The 19,069-nt window shown below is 36.3% G+C and overlaps 1 protein-coding gene across 2 annotated transcripts in view; it reads left to right on the top strand.

Moving 5' to 3' along the window:
- Positions 1-19,069, top strand: part of CMC1 (C-X9-C motif containing 1) — an 83,819-nt gene that overhangs the window by 37,902 nt on the left and 26,848 nt on the right. Inside the window, exon 1 of one of the 2 annotated variants that reach the window (XM_072726654.1) lies at positions 6,255-6,368. The exons of the other annotated variant lie outside the window; for it this stretch is intronic. Coding sequence (XP_072582755.1) covers positions 6,305-6,368 — 64 coding nt within the window. The 5' untranslated portion in view covers positions 6,255-6,304. Of the gene's footprint in view, positions 1-6,254; positions 6,369-19,069 lie in introns of those variants that run through there. 2 annotated transcript variants of the gene reach the window in all.

The following is a 19,069-nucleotide window of genomic DNA, read 5'->3' as shown; positions in this document are numbered from 1 at the left end:
AGTATAGAATTCTAATCATGTCCATGATAAAGTATTTGTGGATAAGAAGACATGTAGTGTATAATATTGACGAGGTTTTGGAGAAGCAGGTATTTACACTGCTGGCTAGAAATATAGATCAACAGCACGGTGTCATGAAAGCGGTTTATGAGTATTTTCTTTTTTAATTTTAGTTCAGTTAACATACAGTGTTACATTAGTTTCAGGTGTACAGTACAGGGATTCAACACTTCATATATTATCCAGTGCTCATCAAAATGCACTTCTGAATCCCTGTCACCTATTAAACCTGTTCCTCTGTTCACCTCTCCTCTGGTAACCATTAGTTTGTTCTCTGTAGTTAAGAGTCTTTTTCTTGGTTTGTCTCTTTCCCCTTTGCCCATTTGTTTTGTTTTTTAAATTGCACAAATGAGTGAGATCATATGGTATTTGTCTTTCTCTGGTAGACTTAATTTCACTTAGCATATTCTCTAGCTCCATCCATGTCAATGCAAATGACAAGATTTCATTCTTTTTTTATGACTGAATAATATTTCATTGCCTGTATATGCCACATCTTTATCAATTCATCAATCCGCGGATGCTTGGGCTGCTTCCATAATTTGTTTATTGTAAATAATGCTGCAGTAAACATAGGGGTTCATGTGTCCCTTTGAATTAGTGTTTTTGTATTCTTTGGGTAAATACCCAGTAGTGCGATTGCTAGATCATGAGTTAGTTTTAGTTTTAACTTTTTTGAGGAACCTCCATACTGTTTTCCACAATGGCTGGACCAATTTGCATTCCCACCGACAGTGCACAAGTATTCCTTTTTATCCACATTCTCAACAACACCTGTTGTTTCTTGTGTTTTTGATTTTAGCAATCTGACTGGTTTGAGGTGATATCTCATTATAGGTTTTGATTTGCATTTCCCTGATTGTAAGTGATCATGAATATCTTTTTATGTGTCTGTGGCCATCTGGGATGTCTTCTTTGGAGAAATGTTTGTACATGTCTTTGGTCCATTTTTAAATTAGATTATTTGTTTTTTGAGTGTTGAGTTTTATAAGTTTTCTATATATTTTAGATACTGACTCTTCATTGGATATGTCATTTGCAAATAAATAACTTCTCCCATTCTGTAGGTTAGGTTGACTTTTAGTTTTGTTTCCTTCATTATGCAGAAGCTTTTTATTTTGATGTAGTCCCAATAATTTATTTCTGCTTTTGTTTTCTTTGCTTGAGGACACATACCTAGAAAGCATTTGCTGTGGCTAATGTCAAAGAGGTTACTGCCTGTGTTCTCTTCTAGGAGTTTTATGGCTTCAGGTCTCACATTTAGGTCTTTCATCCATTTTGAATTTATTTTTGTGTTTTATGTAAGACAGTGGTCCAGTTTCTTTCTTTTGCATGTTGCTGTCCAGTTTTCCCAATACCAATTGTTGAAGAGATCATCCTTTTCCCATTGGATATTCTTTTCTGCTTTATCAGATTGACTATGGAGTTTTAGGCTTATTTCTGGGTTTTCTGTTCTGTTCTGTCTTGAATTGTGTTGCCTCCAGCTTTACTTTTCTTTTTCAAGATTGCTTTGGCCATTTGGGGTCTTTTGTGGCTCCATACAAATTTTAGAATTCTTTGTCTAGTTCTGTGAAAAATGCTGGTAGTATTTTGATAGGGATTGAATTAAATGTGTAGATTGCTTTGGGTAGTAGAGACATCTTAACAATATTTGTGCTTCCAATCCATGTGTTTGGAATTATTTTCCCATTTCTTTGTGTCATCTTCAATTTCTTTTATCAATGTTTTAAAGTTTTCAGAGTATAGATCTTTCACCTCTTTAGGATTATTCCTTGGTCTCTTATTTTTAGGTGCGATTGTAAATGAGATTGTTTTCCTGATTTCTCTTTCTGCTGCTTCACTATTGGTGTATAGAAATGTAACAGACTTCTGCCCATTGATTTTGTATCCTGCGACTTCAGTCAGTTCTAACAGTTTTTTACTGGAGTCTTTCTGGGCTTTCTCTAGTATCATCTGCAAGTAGTGAAAATTTTACTTCTTCCTTACTGATTTGGATCTTTTATTTCTTTTAGTTGTCTGATTTATGTGGTTAGGACTTCCAGTGCTGTGTTGAATAGAAGTTGTGAGAGTGGACGTTTTTTGTCTTGTTCTTGACATTTTGAGAAAAAAATTCTCAATTTTTTTTTTCCATTGAAGATGATGTTAGCTGTGAGTATTTCATAGGCTGTTATTATGTTGAAGTATGTTCAATCTAAACCTACTTTGTTGAGGATTTTTATCATGAATGGATGTTGTACTTTGTGTGAAGCTTTTTCTGTCTATTGAAATGATCGTATGGTTCTCATCCTCTTACTGATGTGATATATACCCTGTTGATTGATTTGCAAATATAGAACCACCCATGCAACCCAGGAATAAATCCCACTTGATCATAGTGAATGATTTTTTTTTTACTGTGTTGTTGAATTCAGTTTGCTAGTATTTAATTGAGAAGTTTTGTATCTGTGTTCATTAGGGATATTGTCCTGTAGTTCTCTTCTTTTAGTGGTGTCTTTGTCTGGTTTGGGTATCAGGATAATGCTGGCCTTATAGAATGTAGAAGTTTTCCTCCTCTCTTCAATTTTTTGGAATAGTTTGAGAAGAATAAGTATTAACTCTGTAAATGTTTGGTAGACATCACTTGTGAAGCCATCTATCTGGTCCTGGACTTTTTTTTTGGTCCTGGACTTTTGTTTGTTGAGTTTTTTGATTACTGATTCAATTTCTTTGCTGATTATTGGTCTGTTCAAATTTTCTACTTTTTGTTTCAGTTTTGGTGTTTATATGTTTTCAGGAATTTATTCATTTCTTTTAGGTAGTCCAGTCTGTTGGTAGATAGTTTTTCACAATATTCTCCAATGATTATTTGTGTTTCCATGGTGTTTGTTGTTATCTATCCTCTCTTATTTGTGATTTTATTTACATGAGTCCTTTTCTCTGTTTTTCATAAGTCTGGCTGGAGGTTTACCAATTTTATTGATATTTTCCCCCCAGCTCCTTGTTTCATTGATGTGTTCTAATTTATTTTAAAAAATTTTTATATCATATATTCTGCTCTAATCTTCATTATTTCTTCTCTTCTTCTGGTTTTAGGTTTTGTTTGTTCTTTTTCTAGCTCCTTTAGGTGTAAGGTTAGGTTGTTTATTTGAGAATTTTCTTCTAGAGATCGACTTGTATTGCAATAAATTTCCCTCTTAAAACTGCTTTTGCAGCATCCTAAAGGTTTTGGACTATTATTATTTTATTTCCATTTGTTTCCATGTACTTTTTCTTTTATTTCCTGGTTGACCCATTCACTGTTTAGCAGCACATTATTTAGCCTCCATGTATTTGTGGTCTTTCCATTTTTTTTCTTGTGATTGACTTCTAGTTTCATAATGTTCTCAGAAAATATGCATGGGATGATTTTGATCTTTTTGAATTCAGTGAGGCTTGTTTTCTGGGCTAATATGTGATCTGTTCTTGAGAATGTTCTGTGTACACTTGAAAATAATGTATATTTTTCTGTCTTAGGATGTAATGTTCTGAATATATCTTTTAAATCTATTTGTTCGTGTGTTATTCAAAGTCATTGTTTCCTTGTTGTTCTCTTCAGATCATCTATCCATTGATGTAAGTGGGATGTTAAAGCCCCCTACTATTATTGTATTATCTATTAGTTCCTTTATGTTTGTTATTAAATATTTTATGCATTTAGGTGATCCTGAGTTGGGTGCACAAATATTTACAATTCCTATATCTTTTTGTTGGATTTTTTCCCTTTATTATTATAAAGTGTCCTTCTTTGTCTCTTATTACAGTCTTTGTTTTAAAGTCTGTTTTGTCTGATGTAAGTGTTGCTACTACTCTGGTTGTCTTTGGCATCCGTTTGCACAACAGATGTTTGTTTGTCTCCTCACTTTCAACTGCAGGTGTCTAGGTTTGAAGTGAGTCTCTTGTAGGCAGCATATAGATGGATCCTATTTTTGTTTTGTTTTGTTTTTTATCCAATCTGAACCCTCTGCTTTTGATCAGAACATTTAATCCATTTACATTCAAAGTAATTATTGACAGATATATGTTTATTGTTACTTTATTATCTGTTTTGTGGTTGTTTTTGAAGATTTTCTCTGATCCTTTCTTGACTTTTATCCTGTTTAGCTGATTTTCTTTAGTGATATATTTGGATTTCACTTTCTACTTTCTCTTTCATCTTTGCATATTTATTAGTGGCTTTTGATATATGGTTAGTGTTGTTTGTATAGAACATCTTCTATATATTGCAGACTTTATTAACTTAATGGTTGTTTAAATTTGAACCCAATCTTTTCTCCTCTCCTTCCCACATTTGAGGTATGTGTTATACTATTTTATATCATTTTTTTGTGAGTTGCATGACTGATTTTTTTTTTTACAGAAATACTTATTTTTGCTGCCTTTGTGTTTCCTACCTTTGTACTGTCACTTTTGATCCTCCACTCTTCAAGAATGCCCTTTCATATTTGTGGCAGAGCTAGTTTAATGGTCATGAACTGGTTATTGTTTGGGAAATTCTTTCCCTCTCCTGTTCTGAGTGATAGCCTTGCTGCATAGAGTATTCTTGGCTTTAGAAATTTCTTGTTGAGCACTTTGAATATATCATGCCATTCCCTCTGGCTTACAAGGTTTTTGCTGAAAAATCTTCTGCTAGCCTTAAGGGTTTTCCCTTGTAAGTTACTGTTTTTCTTTCATCTTGATGCTTTAAAAATTTTTTATCTATCACTATATTTTGCAAATTTAATTATAATACGTCTTAATGTGGGTCTGCTTTTGTTGATTTGATTGGAGTTCTCTGTTCTCCTGGATCTGAATATCCATTTTTATCTCCCAGATAAGGGAAGTTTCACCTGTTATTTCTTCAAATAAATATTCTGCTGTTTTCTCTCTCTTCTTCTGGGACTTCTATAATATGAATGCTATTACTTTGGGTGGAGTCACTGGGTTCCCTAATAAGTCTGTTCACGTTTTGTATAATTCTTTTTTCTGTCTTTTGTTAAGGTTACTTTCCACTACTCTGTCTTCCAGGTCACTCATTTGTTCCTTTGTTTCTTCCATCCTGCTGCTCATTCCATCAAGCACGTTTCTCATTTCATTTATTGAGCACTTTATCTCTGCTGTGTTATTCCTTATCACTGCATTAAGGGTCTCACTCTTGTCTTCTACTCTTCACAAGTCCAGTGAGTAGCCTTATGATCAATTCTTTAGATTCTCTATCAGGCAAGTTACTTGTACCTATTTGACTTAGATTTCTGGCCATGGTCTTGTCCTGTTCTTTCATTTTTATTTCATTTCTCTGTCTCATTTTGTCTGCTTCTCTGTGTCTGTTTCTGAAGAAAGTCAGCTATGTTTTCTTCTCTTGAATATAGTGGCTTTATGAAGAGGCCCTGCAGTGCATGTCCCTGGTTCACAAGAACTTGGCACTTTAAGAGAGCATCCTCTCTGTGTTGCTTACACTCTGGTGACGTGTCTGAGTCACTTTTCCTTTCATTGCAGTCGTCTGCACTGATTCTGTGCCTGTTGTGGGCTGTGCTTGCTCTCTCTGTGGTGTTAGTGGGACCTAGGCAAGCCAGCTTTGAGGGGTGTGCCTGTGGGGGTGCCTGTCAGCTGGGTGTGGTGTTAGAAAAATGTGCGTGGGGCCACTAGTCCTACATCAGATTTCCCAGGGTGCTGTGGCAGTCGAGGGTATGTGGCTGAGTAGGGAACTCGATTATGGCTGGCCGTGGCTGAACCTAATATGTGATGGTGGTGGAGGTGCATGTGTGGGTGCTGTGGGAGGCAGTAGCTATGTATCTGGTGGTGGCTGTGGTGCACGTGTATTAACAAAATATGCCCTGAACCCAGAGTGGAGGTGAGGGGGTGAATCCTCAGGGAAACTCGTGAAGATGGCACACTGCTAGCAATCTAGATCTGCAGCCTGGCCTTCTGCATGTGCCTCTGTGTTTATGCTGGCAGGTAGGGGAAGGAAATAGTGCCTGCCAGCTCCCTTGCTTTTGGAGAAGTCCCCAACACTCTGTGAAATTAGTATTAATAGATTTGTTCCCTCTTTGGCCCTGTTTGTAAACTGCCTCTTTTCATTTTGCCACTCCACTCAGGCTGCTGTCTCTTTAAGGGCAGTGACCCAGCTATCACTTACTCTCTGGGCTCGCCCAGTGCTGAGTCAGCTGACTTCTAAAACTCCAGGTTCAGAGTTCTACTTGTTTTACAAACTCACTGAATTCAGCCTCTTTGGATTTTAAAGCCAGAGATTATGAGAGTTTTCCCTGTGTGGGCTCCCAAATGTGAGGTGTGGAGGAGCTTTCTCTCTCCTGCAGGTAACCACCTCCATCTTTCTTACCTTCCTAACTTTACACATGTAGCTTCTCTATACATAGTAGTAGAGTTTGTTCTGCCCATGTTCTGATCACTTTCGGGTTTATTGACTTGAACGTAGATAATATCTAGTTGTAAATGTGTAATGGGGTGAGCTCAGATTCCTCCTGCTCCACCATCTTCCCAATATCCCTCAGTTTATGAGTATTTTTTCTAACAGTAATTCATAAATATAGCTGCTGCTTAACTTAGTGTTTCTAGTGGGAGAAGTGTCTCTTAAGGAAATTATCAGAGGTATCCAGTAAAAATATGCATTAGTATATTCATCATTGCATTATATACGATATGGAATATTGCCCCAAACTTAGGTATCAGCAGAGTCTGGTTATATAAATTATGTTATAGGAAATGATACATACACACTTGCAATCATAGTAAGTCCATTGTTGATGGGAGACTCATCACAATGTATTATTTGCATTCAGGGATTGGCAGTCTACAGGCTTAGGGTGAAATCGTCCCACTGCCTGTCTCTGTGTTTTATTGGAACATAGCTATGCCCATCACTTCTGTATTGCCTCTGGCTGCTTTCACACTGCAGTGGTGGGATTGAATAGTTGCAACAGATACCGTATAGCTCACAAAGCTGAAAAAATTTACCATGTGACTCTTTACTTGAAAAATTTCTGCACCTCTTCTTTAATTAAACTAAAAAGTATAAGAAGGGCTTGCCAAAATTAACTAATTCCATAAGTTTTTTTAATGATGACTTACCATGTACCAAGCATTGCACGTTTACTACACTAAGTACATAAATGTGACAGAAGTAGATTCAGTCCTTGTTCTTATTGAGTTTAAGCAGGCTAGATAGTTATTCTAATATTCTAATTAAAATATTCTAATTAAATATTCTAATTAAATATTCTAATTAAATATTCTAATTAAAATTATGACTAATACTCTGAAGAAATCACTGTAAAGAAATGTTAACAATTTCTAAGTGTTGGAAATATTTGTGATTTTAGAAGTTTGTTCTTGGTACGCCTGGGTGGCTCAGGGTTAAGCGTCTGCCTTAGGTTCAGGGCGTGATTTTGGAGTCCCGGGATCAAGTCTCACATCGGGCTCCCTGCATGGGGCCTACATCTCCCTCTGCCTGTGTCTCTGCCTCTCTCCCTCTCTCTGTGTCTCTCATGAATAAATGAATAAAATCTTTAAAAAAATAAAAATGTGTTCTTAAGGCACCTGGCTGGCTCATTTGGTGGATTGTGTGATATTTGATCTTGGGTTTGTAAGTTTGAGCCCCATGTTGGGGGTAGAGATTACTTAAAAAGTAAAATTTTAAAAAATTTTGTTCTTTTTAAAAGTTTTCTAGATTTTTTTTTAATATTCAATTATTTCTTATTGGAGATAGATCAAGAACATTAAGTAGATAAACAGACATTTGCTCAGACCTTTTTAAAAACCTTTTTAAAGAATAATGGTGGGATGCCTGGGTGGCTCAGCGGTTAAGCGTCTGCCTTTGGCTCAGGGATTCCAGGATCAAGTCCTGCATTGGGCTCGCTGCATGGAGCCTGCTTCTCCCTCTGCCTTTGTCTGTGCCTCTCTCTCTCTGTGTCTTTCATGAATAAAAAAAGAGAGTACTGTTCTTAATTTGCGAGTTCAATTTAATAGTAGTCTTATTACATACTTCTTTTTTTTTATTATTACATACTTCTTAATGACTGCCTATCACATGTTCAGCACTGAGAAGTTATATAGAGGCAGAGTAGGAGACTTGGTTCAAAGAACCTTCTCTGGTTGATGAGAGACCGACCAAGCATACATAAAATAGAATTACATCATATAAAGCAATTTATAATAAGATATCTATATGTTGGTTTAGAAAAAAAGAAAAGCCAGTGAATTCTGATTAGTTAGGTGAGACTGAATGAAGAACACGGGCTATGAAGTGGACCTTGAAGGGTGCCTAATGATTTGGGTAAGAACAGGGATTCTGGAAAAGCATTTTATACCAGAGACTCAGGATTGAAGGCACAGAAGTCAGAATGGGCATAGTGTATCTATACAGCAGTAGAGATTGACCTTAGGAGATCAGTGGTGCATTTGGGGGATATTGACAAGTAAAGGCTAGGAGTCAAGTCTGATTCTAGAGTGCCTTAAAAAACCTAACCTACCACAAAAGTGTAGATTTGCCTTCTGGTAAGAACCAGAAGAAGCATCTGAAGTCTGTCCTTTCTCCCACCCTCACTTTCTTCCCTCTCTTTTTCTCTCTTCCTGGAAAGAGACTTTATACAAAAAGAATTGAAAGTGATTAGTTCTGCAACAGAACATGGGATATATTTACAAATGTCTTTCCTAAAATCTGGGTTTCTGCATTCTTCTAAGACTAGGAGATGTTGGGCAGCCCTGGTGGCTTAGCGGTTTAGTGCCACCTTCAGCCCAGGGTGTGATCCTGGAGACCCGGGATCGAGTCCCACATTGGGCTCCCTGCCTGGAGCCTGTTTCTCCCTCTGCCTGTGTCTCTGCCTCTCTCTCTCTCTCTGTCTCTCATGAATAAATAAATAAAATCTTAAAAAAAAAAAAAAGACTAGGTGGTGGTGTTCATTAAAGTGACAGGCAGTAATGTGTGTTTGCCAGAGTTAAAGGGACACCCCTGTCTCAGACTGCTATAGCATAACCCCTGGCATTTATGAAAAGTGTTAGGCTACCATGTGAGGATGAGCATTAACTCTATGTAGTACTTCCACATAGTTAACTGTGGCATAGTCTTTTTTCATTCTTGCAGGTGTCCTTAGGAGGCATGTATTATCATCTTTTTTAGACTGATTTGCCAGATTTTTATAACATTTTGCATTGAGTCCTCAAAGCCAAGGAAAAACTTTCTTTGATCTAAGAATAGCTAAATAGCCAAGCAGCAGCTTATTCTCCTAATTTAATGGCAGTTGATTTCTGCTTACAAAATTTGAACAAACAGTCACATTGGTCAGGCTGCTTCTTCCCACGCTCCCCCATCCCCAGCCAGTAGTTTTTCCTCTGTATTTTGATACAGTACTCAGGTCCTTGCCTTTATTTTATTTTTTTTTTAATATTTTATTTATTTATTCATAGTCACAGAGAGATAGAGAGGCAGAGACACAGGCAGAAGGTGAAGCAGGCTCCATGCAGGGAGCCCGATGTGGGACTCGATCCCGGGTCTCCAGGATCACATCCCGGGCTGCAGGCGGCGCCAAGCCGCTGCGCCACTGGGGCTGCCCAGGTCCTTGCCTTTAAAATGCATGAATAAGTAATGTGTTTGCATTTATTATTTTTTTTATCTTTCTGATTCTGCATCATAACCCCAAAACCAGTTTTAATAATAACCAAACTCAGAAATGCAGCCTAAATTTAACTCTCAATCCATATCATTAGACGTCTTTTCTTATGTCTCTATTAGCAAAAAGTTTAAGAAAATCTTACTGGATTTAATTTATTAGGACATGCTATATTTATATAAGATTTCCAGGTCATCACACACAAATTCAGCTTCCTCTTGACTTTCTAAACTTCACCATGTGTTTGTTACAGATTATTTCTGTAGTTCCACCCCATATTTACACGTCCTTAGTGACATTGCCAGAGAGCCAAGTCTTACATAGAATTTAAGTGATAGGTGGAATCGTAAATATCTAATCTTTTCTAGTGTCTTTTGTGTAAGAGATTAGGTTATAAACTAACCTTAGTTCCAACCATGGGTTAATAACAAATACACAATTAGAACCCAGCTCTTTCAGCATTAACATATTGCCTGACTCTTTTAATTGTCTTTCGAAGCCTATTGGATCCTTGAGCTCAGGTAATCTCACTTCTGTTCTGACTGTTGTAGATAGATAATAGCCCTTCATTTTGGTGGAAAATGTCTTTATTGGATCAGTGGGAGCAATTTTATTCTAATTCTGTGCAGGTTAATGCAGTTAGAGCCCTTACTTTTCTCATCACTCACCTACAAACTTTGAACTAGACCATCCTAGACGAGTCAAGACTATGTTTGGAAATTTGACACTCACTTTAAAGAGAGCTGAATCCTAGATTGTGTCAGTACAGGGTAAAAACTGAAGATCTTTTGCATCTTTTTCTTTTTTTTTTTTTTTAAAGATTTTATTTATTTATTCATGGAGACACACACAGAGAGAGGCAGAGACACAGGCAGAGGGGGAGAAGCAGGCTCCATGCAGGGAGCCTGACATGGGACTCGATCCCAGATCCCCAGGATCACACCCCCGGCCGAAGGCGGCACTAAACCGCTAAGCTATGGGGGCTGTCTTGCATCTTTTTCTTTGCCTGGTATATCGCCCATAGATATGCCAAGCTCATAAAACTTAAACTTTGAAAAATTGAAAAATTCTGATCTTATTGAAGATTTGACCAACCATACTTTTTATGTACTAGTGTGAAAAAGGTGATGTTTGTTTTTTTATTTTGTCCTCAGGAGACAAGACCTTGTTGTTGACTTATATGTGGTTGAGTTTTTTAAGGAATTCTAATTTCATTAATACCCCCATGATTTTCAGAGTGGACTTCATTTGCTAAAATGCCTTAATGATAAAGGCTTCATGCGGTTTCTTCTGTGTTCTCTATTTCTTTCACATCTTCTCTGGTCAAATCTATTCAGATGATGAAATTCAAATTGTCATATTCTTATGGTAGAACCTCTGCTCTGCCTTAACTTTTATTCTCTCACACATAGATTAGATCAGTGGTCCTCAGCCTTTCCTATATACATCAAAATTATCTGGGAATCTTTTTAAAAATACCAGTGCATAGGCTCCTCTCCACAAAGAAGGGTACTGGGTGGAAGTTTCTGTTTTCAAAGCTCGCAAGGTGATGTGAACGTGCGGTCAAGTTTGAGAAACAAGGGATATTAGCCAAAGACACAAAACTGATCCTTAAGGCAGCATGGCAATAGGCCATATGGCTTTTACTCCTGTCTTCTGCTCTTTTTGTGTATCTTCAAGTTATGTACTTCACCATCTAAAGCACTCTTCCGTATTAACCAGAAGCTTTCCGTTTTTGTGCTTTGTGTGGTGTGTGTGTGTTTTATTTTTGAAACTTTTTATTTCCTTTCCTTCCATCTTCAAGGTTGAGCCCTACATTATCTAGGCCAGCCCTCAGATTCTTTCTAATGGGCCAAAGCAGTGATGAACCCAAGTGTGCTTTTGAGATCTTAACCCTTGCCTCCTTTTTATTTTATAGTATTCCTTGTTCCTTTTTCCTATTCTGAAAATTACCTGACAGCACACAGATTTCATTTCACCCTTCTCAGCAGCCTCTCTCTTCTCTGTGTTCCATTAGTCTATGCTTAGTTTGTCATATTTATGTACAGGTTCTAGTCTCTACATGAGCAGAATTTGATTTGTGATCATTTTAGCTTGAGTCCATAGGATGTAATGTGAATAATTATGAATAATTGCAGATATGAGTAGTTTATAACAGAGTGAAGAAAATGATTGTGATATGGAGAAAAGGTCTTTAACCAGCATGTGCATGTACCCTCTGCCTTCCTGAAGGTGATGGTTCTGGCACTGAGCCACTAGTGACAGACTCTGGTGTGGCCCCTTGTGGTTACACATTCAGTCAGAAACTCTTTACGGATTGAGTTAAAGTTTTGTTCCAGTTAATAAGTACATGTTGTAAAGGAAATACACAGATATGAGAATTGATTATCTAAAAACCTTTTGGATTTAAAAAAATGACTAATCAAGTTACTGTTGTAATTCCATATGTCATCCAGGTAAATGCTCAACTTACTCTGTTCTGTTCTCTGCTGCTATAATATGTAGTGGGCTTGTCTATGCCTAATTTCTCAAGTTTCAGTAAAAAAAGGCTAAATCAAATATATCATTGTTGCGTTGTATAGGTTTGTGACCTTGCTAGCTAGTATTATTTCACATTGATACATGAATGGTTGTTTTTGTTTTGTTTTTGTTTTTGTACATCAGTATTTTGAGTGGGCCCATTTGATCAAACTTGTACTTCATGGTATAGAATTAGCTGAGATGGGCAGTTACATTTTTTACCTTGTCACATTCTTTTACCTTGAAGGGGACACTGATTTTCCTGTAGTGGTTATACTGGGTTATTTATAATAGGATTAATTGTTATTGAGATTGGATTCTTCACAAAGGTGAAGAACCTATAAATTTTAACATGCCCTTTAATGAATATAAAGTTATGCAAAGCGTTTATATTAAATAGACTTGTTAAGCATATCTTTCCTATCTGCTACGTGGTTCCTACTGAGAGTGCTAATATTCAGATACTCGTTTATGATCTGTGTTATTCAGGAATATGTCTAAAAGAATACATCAGATTCTTCCTCTTTGAATTATCCATGTTAAAGAATACGTTCTATAATGGTATTTTTCATTAATGGGTGGAATATCTTAGTTTTCTTCTTCCCATTTCCCTTTGTTTTAAAGGAAAAGTTCCAAGGTATAAGGAAATAGGTCATGCTATCTATAAACAGGTTAGGAACTGAAGTATATTATGAAGTAAAAATTGAAGCTCAGTTGCCCTCTAGGGGTTCAGTTTTAACACAGCACATGTAGAAATCATTTAATGAGATCTTTTGGGGGAGGGGTAGATCTGCTGAATAGAAGAGTTCTATCTTTCGTTTTCTCTTGGAGCATGACTAGTCAATGACAGGCTGATTTTGACTATGTGTTTCAAATGAGAACATCCTAATTTTGTAACCTGCAGGTAATTAAACATTGTTTTGTTTTTAAAGTCAGAGCACCAAAAAAAAAAAAAAAAAAAAGTCAGAGCACCTGTACCCAAATAGTCCAGCCATCAACATATATTCAAGAATTATTTGCTGACCACTCCATAAATTCTTTCTACACTCTTATCTCCTCAGTGCTGCTTTGATAACATTTCAGGTTAGCTCCCTCCCTTTTCTGCCCAAACCCAGTAAAGACACCAGTGAAGTGGTTTGGTCATGAATCTTCATGCTTTCAGGATGCAATCATGAAATTTTTTCCGTTTATTTTCAGCACCTTTGATTGGCATCTTTGGATGGTGAGAGTACTTCCAGTTAGAAACACCCTGGCTTATTGGCTCTCCTCTAGTCTAAATGGTACCGAACTTGGAATTGATTGAGGTCCAGTGGATTTTTTTTTTTTTTTTAATTTTATTTATTTATGATAGGCACACAGTGAGAGAGAGAGAAGCAGAGACATAGGCAGAGGGAGAAGCAGGCTCCATGCACCGGGAGCCCGACGTGGGATTCGATCCCGGGTCTCCAGGATCGCGCCCCGGGCCAAAGGCAGGCGCCAAACCGCTGCGCCACCCAGGGATCCCGAGGTCCAGTGGATTTTTGTTAGAATCTGTGTCTGCTGCAAAGGGCTCTACTTTGTAATTGCAGAATTAGACTTACTGCTGTTTGGTAAGAGGGAGCAGTTTTTTTCTTTTTTGAAAATGTTAGCTCAACTTGGACTTGAATAAGTAGTAAATATAGAGTTTATTTTACGTACAATTATTTGATATTTAATATTTTGAGTATTTAAGCATATTTCTAAATCAAATATGAAAATTCACATGGTCATTGATGTATTTTAAAAAGATTTATGTGTATCATGTTTGCTTTTTTAATAATGTTCTTTTACTCCCTTTGAAGGATGGTAAACAACTTTTTTCTTTCAATATATAATTTTTTTTTCATCGCAGTAGTCATATTGAGCTTTTCCCTTTTTTTCCCTCATGGTTATGGAAAAACCTTAGTTATTAATTGTCAGAACCTGTTTTTGTATCATTGATTTATAATTATATTTCAGGTTTTATCTGTTAATATCTGAAAACTTCATTAGATGTTGATAAATATGAAAATATTAAACTGGCTATGATATAGATTTAGTACTAGTTAGTAGCAAATAGTCACTAGTCCTTTTAGTTACTTAATTTTTCTTAGCACTAGTCACATTTCAAATGCTCAACAGCCACATGTGGCTTGTGGCTACTACATTGGATAATGCAGATTATTGTTCATTTCCGTTATTGTAGAAAGTTTTTTTGGACATCACTCTGGTATAGACATATGAATCATCATCTTTGGTGTATGTTTAAAATAACCTTAATATACTGGTAGTTTCCTGTGTAAAGTGAGTTGTAACATGAAAACATTCTATGTCTTTATATTTTCTTTTATCCAAAGAATATTTTGAAAATAACTTTAACTGAAACTGATCTTATATGAACTAGGATTACCTTTCTATTTACCTTAAAGATCAGCATATATTTCTAATTATGAACTACATGATATCAAATGTTTTAATAAAAATTATGTATTTTTAAAATATGTAAAGATGTCTACTTTATCTCCATCTTGTGGTAGAAATATATGGAAATCTTGTGCTTGAGAGAATACAGTTAAGCCATATTCATCTGTACATTGACTTATGCTCCTTCCCATTACTGTAAATGTAACATTAAATATTAGGGTTTATTAATAAAGTTTTAAGTCTTACTCAAGTCAACTAAAGATGATCTTTAGATTGTAAAATTATAAAGAAGGGGGAAAAACCAGAATTATGACTACCATTCTGAATGTGTTGGAATATTAAAACAAGTAATATAAATATTGTAACCATGGTTGAGAGGAAGAACAAATAAGAAAGCTTTAGCTGCTTACTCACAAAAGTAGTTTTGTCTTGGTAAAGAAGATTTTGATGAATATGTTTCTGTGATAAATCTATGAAGATTCATAAATTCTTACTGAAAGAATTAAAATTCTCATTTTTATAGTTTCTAGATTTTGACTGTGCTCATTGTCCTTTTGTGGATATTATAATTGTAAAATTATTTTTGGAGGTAAATGAACCTTAAAACACTTTGTGAACTGTAGCATTCTATATAAATATATAAAATTACCTTTTAAAAATACCTAATATAAGCTATTTGATTGGGAAGACCATATCAAAGGCTTAAGGATTTATTTCAAATCAGATTTATTTGTATCACCCTGTCATTTTATTTTTAATTAAAAATGTAATTTTTTTCAGCTAAATATATTTAACCTAATATTTAAAATGTTTTCCATTCTTCCAGGTTATTTTTAATTTTTTTGAGTTAGGACTAATCAAATTTACACAGCAGTATTAATTTAGAGTTAAGTTTTTAAATAGAAATGCCCTGGCAACCCGGGTGGCTCAGCGGTTTAGCACTGCCTTTGGCCCAGGGCCTGATCCTAGAGACCTGGGATCGAGTCCCGCGTCGGGCTCCCTACATGGAGCCTGCTTCTCTCTCTGCTTGTGTCTCTGCCCCCCCCAACCCCGTGTCTCTCATTAATAAATAAATAAAATCTTTTAAAAAAATGTCTGAATGCTCTAGAAGTTATGAAAAAAATGTTTTAACTTCCAAGCAGTTAGGAAGAATTTTATGCAGCAGATAGAGGTTTTAGCGAGGTTAGACTTAGATACCTTTTTAAAAACTTAAGTCTGTTGACCTTATTAAGTTTTAGGGATGAAATATCCTATAAATTAGTAACACAACATCCCCAAGTCCATCTATTTAGAAGATATCCCACATAGAAGTTAAAACATGAAAGCTGAATATAATGCAAGGTGTCTGTGGGACAGTGAGAAGATTGGCCTAATTATGTAAAACTAGTTGCAGTTGGAGTCATATTTTGGTGCTCCTTGAAAGCCAAGCAAAGGAATCTAGACTTGATATAATAGAAAACAGGGATTTTCATATTGCAGAGATTTTTATATAGGGGAAATTCTGTGATCTTGGAAACTTAGCATCAGATGGAGCCTTTGAGGGTTACTAGTCCTAGTTCAGGAATCTTCCAAATAATATGTGAAGATTTCCATTTTCAGTGGTATAAAATTGTCAGGTTGTATTTACTTTCCCTCAGTTTGTACACATTGCATTAGTATTTTATGACATTGAATGTTGCTCTGGGAATTCTGAGCCTGATTTTCGTCCCTGCCCCACTTTACAACTATCCTGCCATAGGGGTTTTGATTTTTCTTGGATAGTAGAAAATTTCTTTTTTTAATTCTTGGGTTAGGTCACTTAAGTAGACTATATCTTAGGTAGATATTGTTCTATATCAGTTCTTTTTGGAATACAGTGTGTCTTTTTGATTTGCAGATCCAATTCTTATCAGAAAACTTTTATTAAATTATCATGTAAAATATTTTTTTTCTTTTTCTGAATTCTCTACCTCAAAGATACCAATCATCCTTAGAACACTGAAACAGGGTTACCACTTGATGCTATTTGCTATTTAACAAATAACCTCAGAACTTAGTGGCTAAAAACAGCACCTATTTATTATGTTAGTTTCTATGGGCCAGGAGTCTGACATGACTTAGTTGGGTGCTCTCTTTCCTTCAGTCTCTTACAAGGCTGCAATCAAGGAATTGGCTCAGGGTCTGCAGTCTCATCTGAAGCCTCAACTGGGGAAGCTCGTTCAGTGGTTGTAGCAGTATTCAGTCCCTCCATAGGATATTGTGCTGAGAGTCTCACTTTCTTGCTCACTGTTGTCCAGAGTCCACCCCTCCATTTGCTACATGAGCCTCTCCCTCATGGAGTTTTTATCATATCATGCAAACTGGGAAGGCATAGAGAGCATCTGCCAACAACACAGAAGTCAGGCTCTTTTGTCACCTAATCATGGCAGTGACATTCTGTCCTTCACATTGCATATTTTTAAATTAAAAAGGAAAACAGGAAGGAAACAGCTAGGTTTAGCCTGTTCCCAAGGGAAGTGGTTTATTCTAGGACATGGATACCATGAGGCTGGGATAATTTGAGGCCATCTTAGAAGCTGCCTACCATGTTTTGGTTTTCTCTGTGTTTGCATAACTTTTAATTTTTTTTCTCTATATTTACTATGATTATGTAAAGTCATTCTTACAAAATCTATCACTTAAATTTTAGCTATGTCTCATTTATTTAAGTATTTCTAATATATTGGTACTGTTATGGATTTGTTTAGATCTTTAATTTAGATTCTTAACTCCTCTTAAATCTCACTCTATTTTATCAACTATTCCTTCAAGTCTAGCTTCCTTGAATTTATATTTTTATTAAGTTCTTATATAGTGTGACATTTGAGATGGATTTTTTTCCCTTAGGGTATGTTTGCAGAGTTGCCCTGCTGTTTCTCTGAAAAATTGTGGGTGAATTCTCTTTAACACTCCTGCCACCTTTCTCTAATATATTTGTCTTCCCTTGTGGGCTAGTGTGAGGGCTGAGGTGTTCTTCTCTGTACTTTCCTGAAGCCTGGAGGGAGGGGGAGAAAAGGAGCATACTGGCCAGTGCAGTGTTTTTGTTAAATAGCCTTCAGGAATGTTTCCTTTTTTCCTGTGGGGCTACCTTTGGGTTATCCTCTCTGTTAAGCCTGGAGCCCTGAAAAATGGCATTCTGTGGGCTTTTCTACCCCTGCTGAGATCCTCTGAAGGTGGGTAGAGGCTTTTATTCTAAAGGATTTTGTTTTGTTTTTTATTTTTTCCCTAGGATTCCTATTTATGCCCTTGGTGTACTGCCTTCAAGAATAAGGAGTGCATTAATGGAGATTCTTAGGACTTTTTAAAACTCATTCTTTCCCCAGTGTGTTTTAAGGGGTGGAAATGGGACTCTAGTGGCCATGCCATGTTGAGCCTCACCATGCTGAGTTTGCCAGTCTTTTCTCTTTCCTATTATTTTTTGAAGTTTATGGTATGAGACTATATATACCTCTTTCCTTGTATTGTGGCAGCTGAGCAATTTTTCCTCTTTTGAAACTCCTTTTGTTTAGCTTATTGAGGAAGAGTTTATGAGCTTGCAATATTCTGTTTTTTTTTTTTTTTTTTTTTACCCAGAACTATCCTCAGTTTCTATTGCCTGAATTGTTTTATTAGCATATAGACTAGCTAGCATTCTCTATCTAGAAAATTTCTTTTCCTTCATCTTCCCTAACTTAACCCTAAAAGTTGCTAGGTGAAACTTTCTGAAGTATACAGTTCATGTCATTTTCCACTACCTATAGGATCACATCTAAAGTCTTATATTTAAGGTCTTCCAAGATTTTATTTAAGCCTACTTATCATAGTCTCATTTCCTTTCTTGAGCACATTTTAGGCTAAATTGAAAATTTTTCTATTTTCCCATGCATACCCTGGGTAGATTTTCAAGATGTGGCTAGTACATAACATGTTTGATGCTTGAATGATGTGATGGTTAGGGGTGCCAGCCTCTTCATCCCTACTGTCATGGCTGACAATCCATGTGTAACTTTTTTTTTAAATTTTTATTTATTATTTATGATAGTCACAGAGAGAGAGAGAGAGAGAGAGGCAGAGACACAGGCAGAGGGAGAAGCAGGCTCCATGCACTGGGAGCCCGACGTGGGATTCAACCCCAGGTCTCCAGGATTGCGCCCTGCGCCAAAGGCAGGCGCCAAACCTCTGCACCACCCAGGGATCCCCATGTGTAACTTTTGACTCCCCCAAAACTGAACTACGAATAGCCTACCCTTGACCAGAAGTCTTACCAATAACATAAACAGCCAACACATATTTTGTGTGTTGTGTGTTTTAAATACTGTATTCTTAAAGTTAAGTTAAAGAAAGAAAATGTCATTAAAATCTTAAGAGAAAATACATAAATAGTACTATACTGTATTGAAAAAAATCCACATGTAAGTGGACCTATACAGTTCAAATCCATGTTGTTCATCAGT

Source organism: Vulpes vulpes, chromosome 11, assembly GCF_048418805.1.
Source record: "Vulpes vulpes isolate BD-2025 chromosome 11, VulVul3, whole genome shotgun sequence".
Lineage (NCBI taxonomy): Eukaryota > Metazoa > Chordata > Mammalia > Carnivora > Canidae > Vulpes > Vulpes vulpes.
Note: the sequence above shows the minus strand (reverse complement) of the source record. Positions and strands in the feature narration are given on the sequence as shown.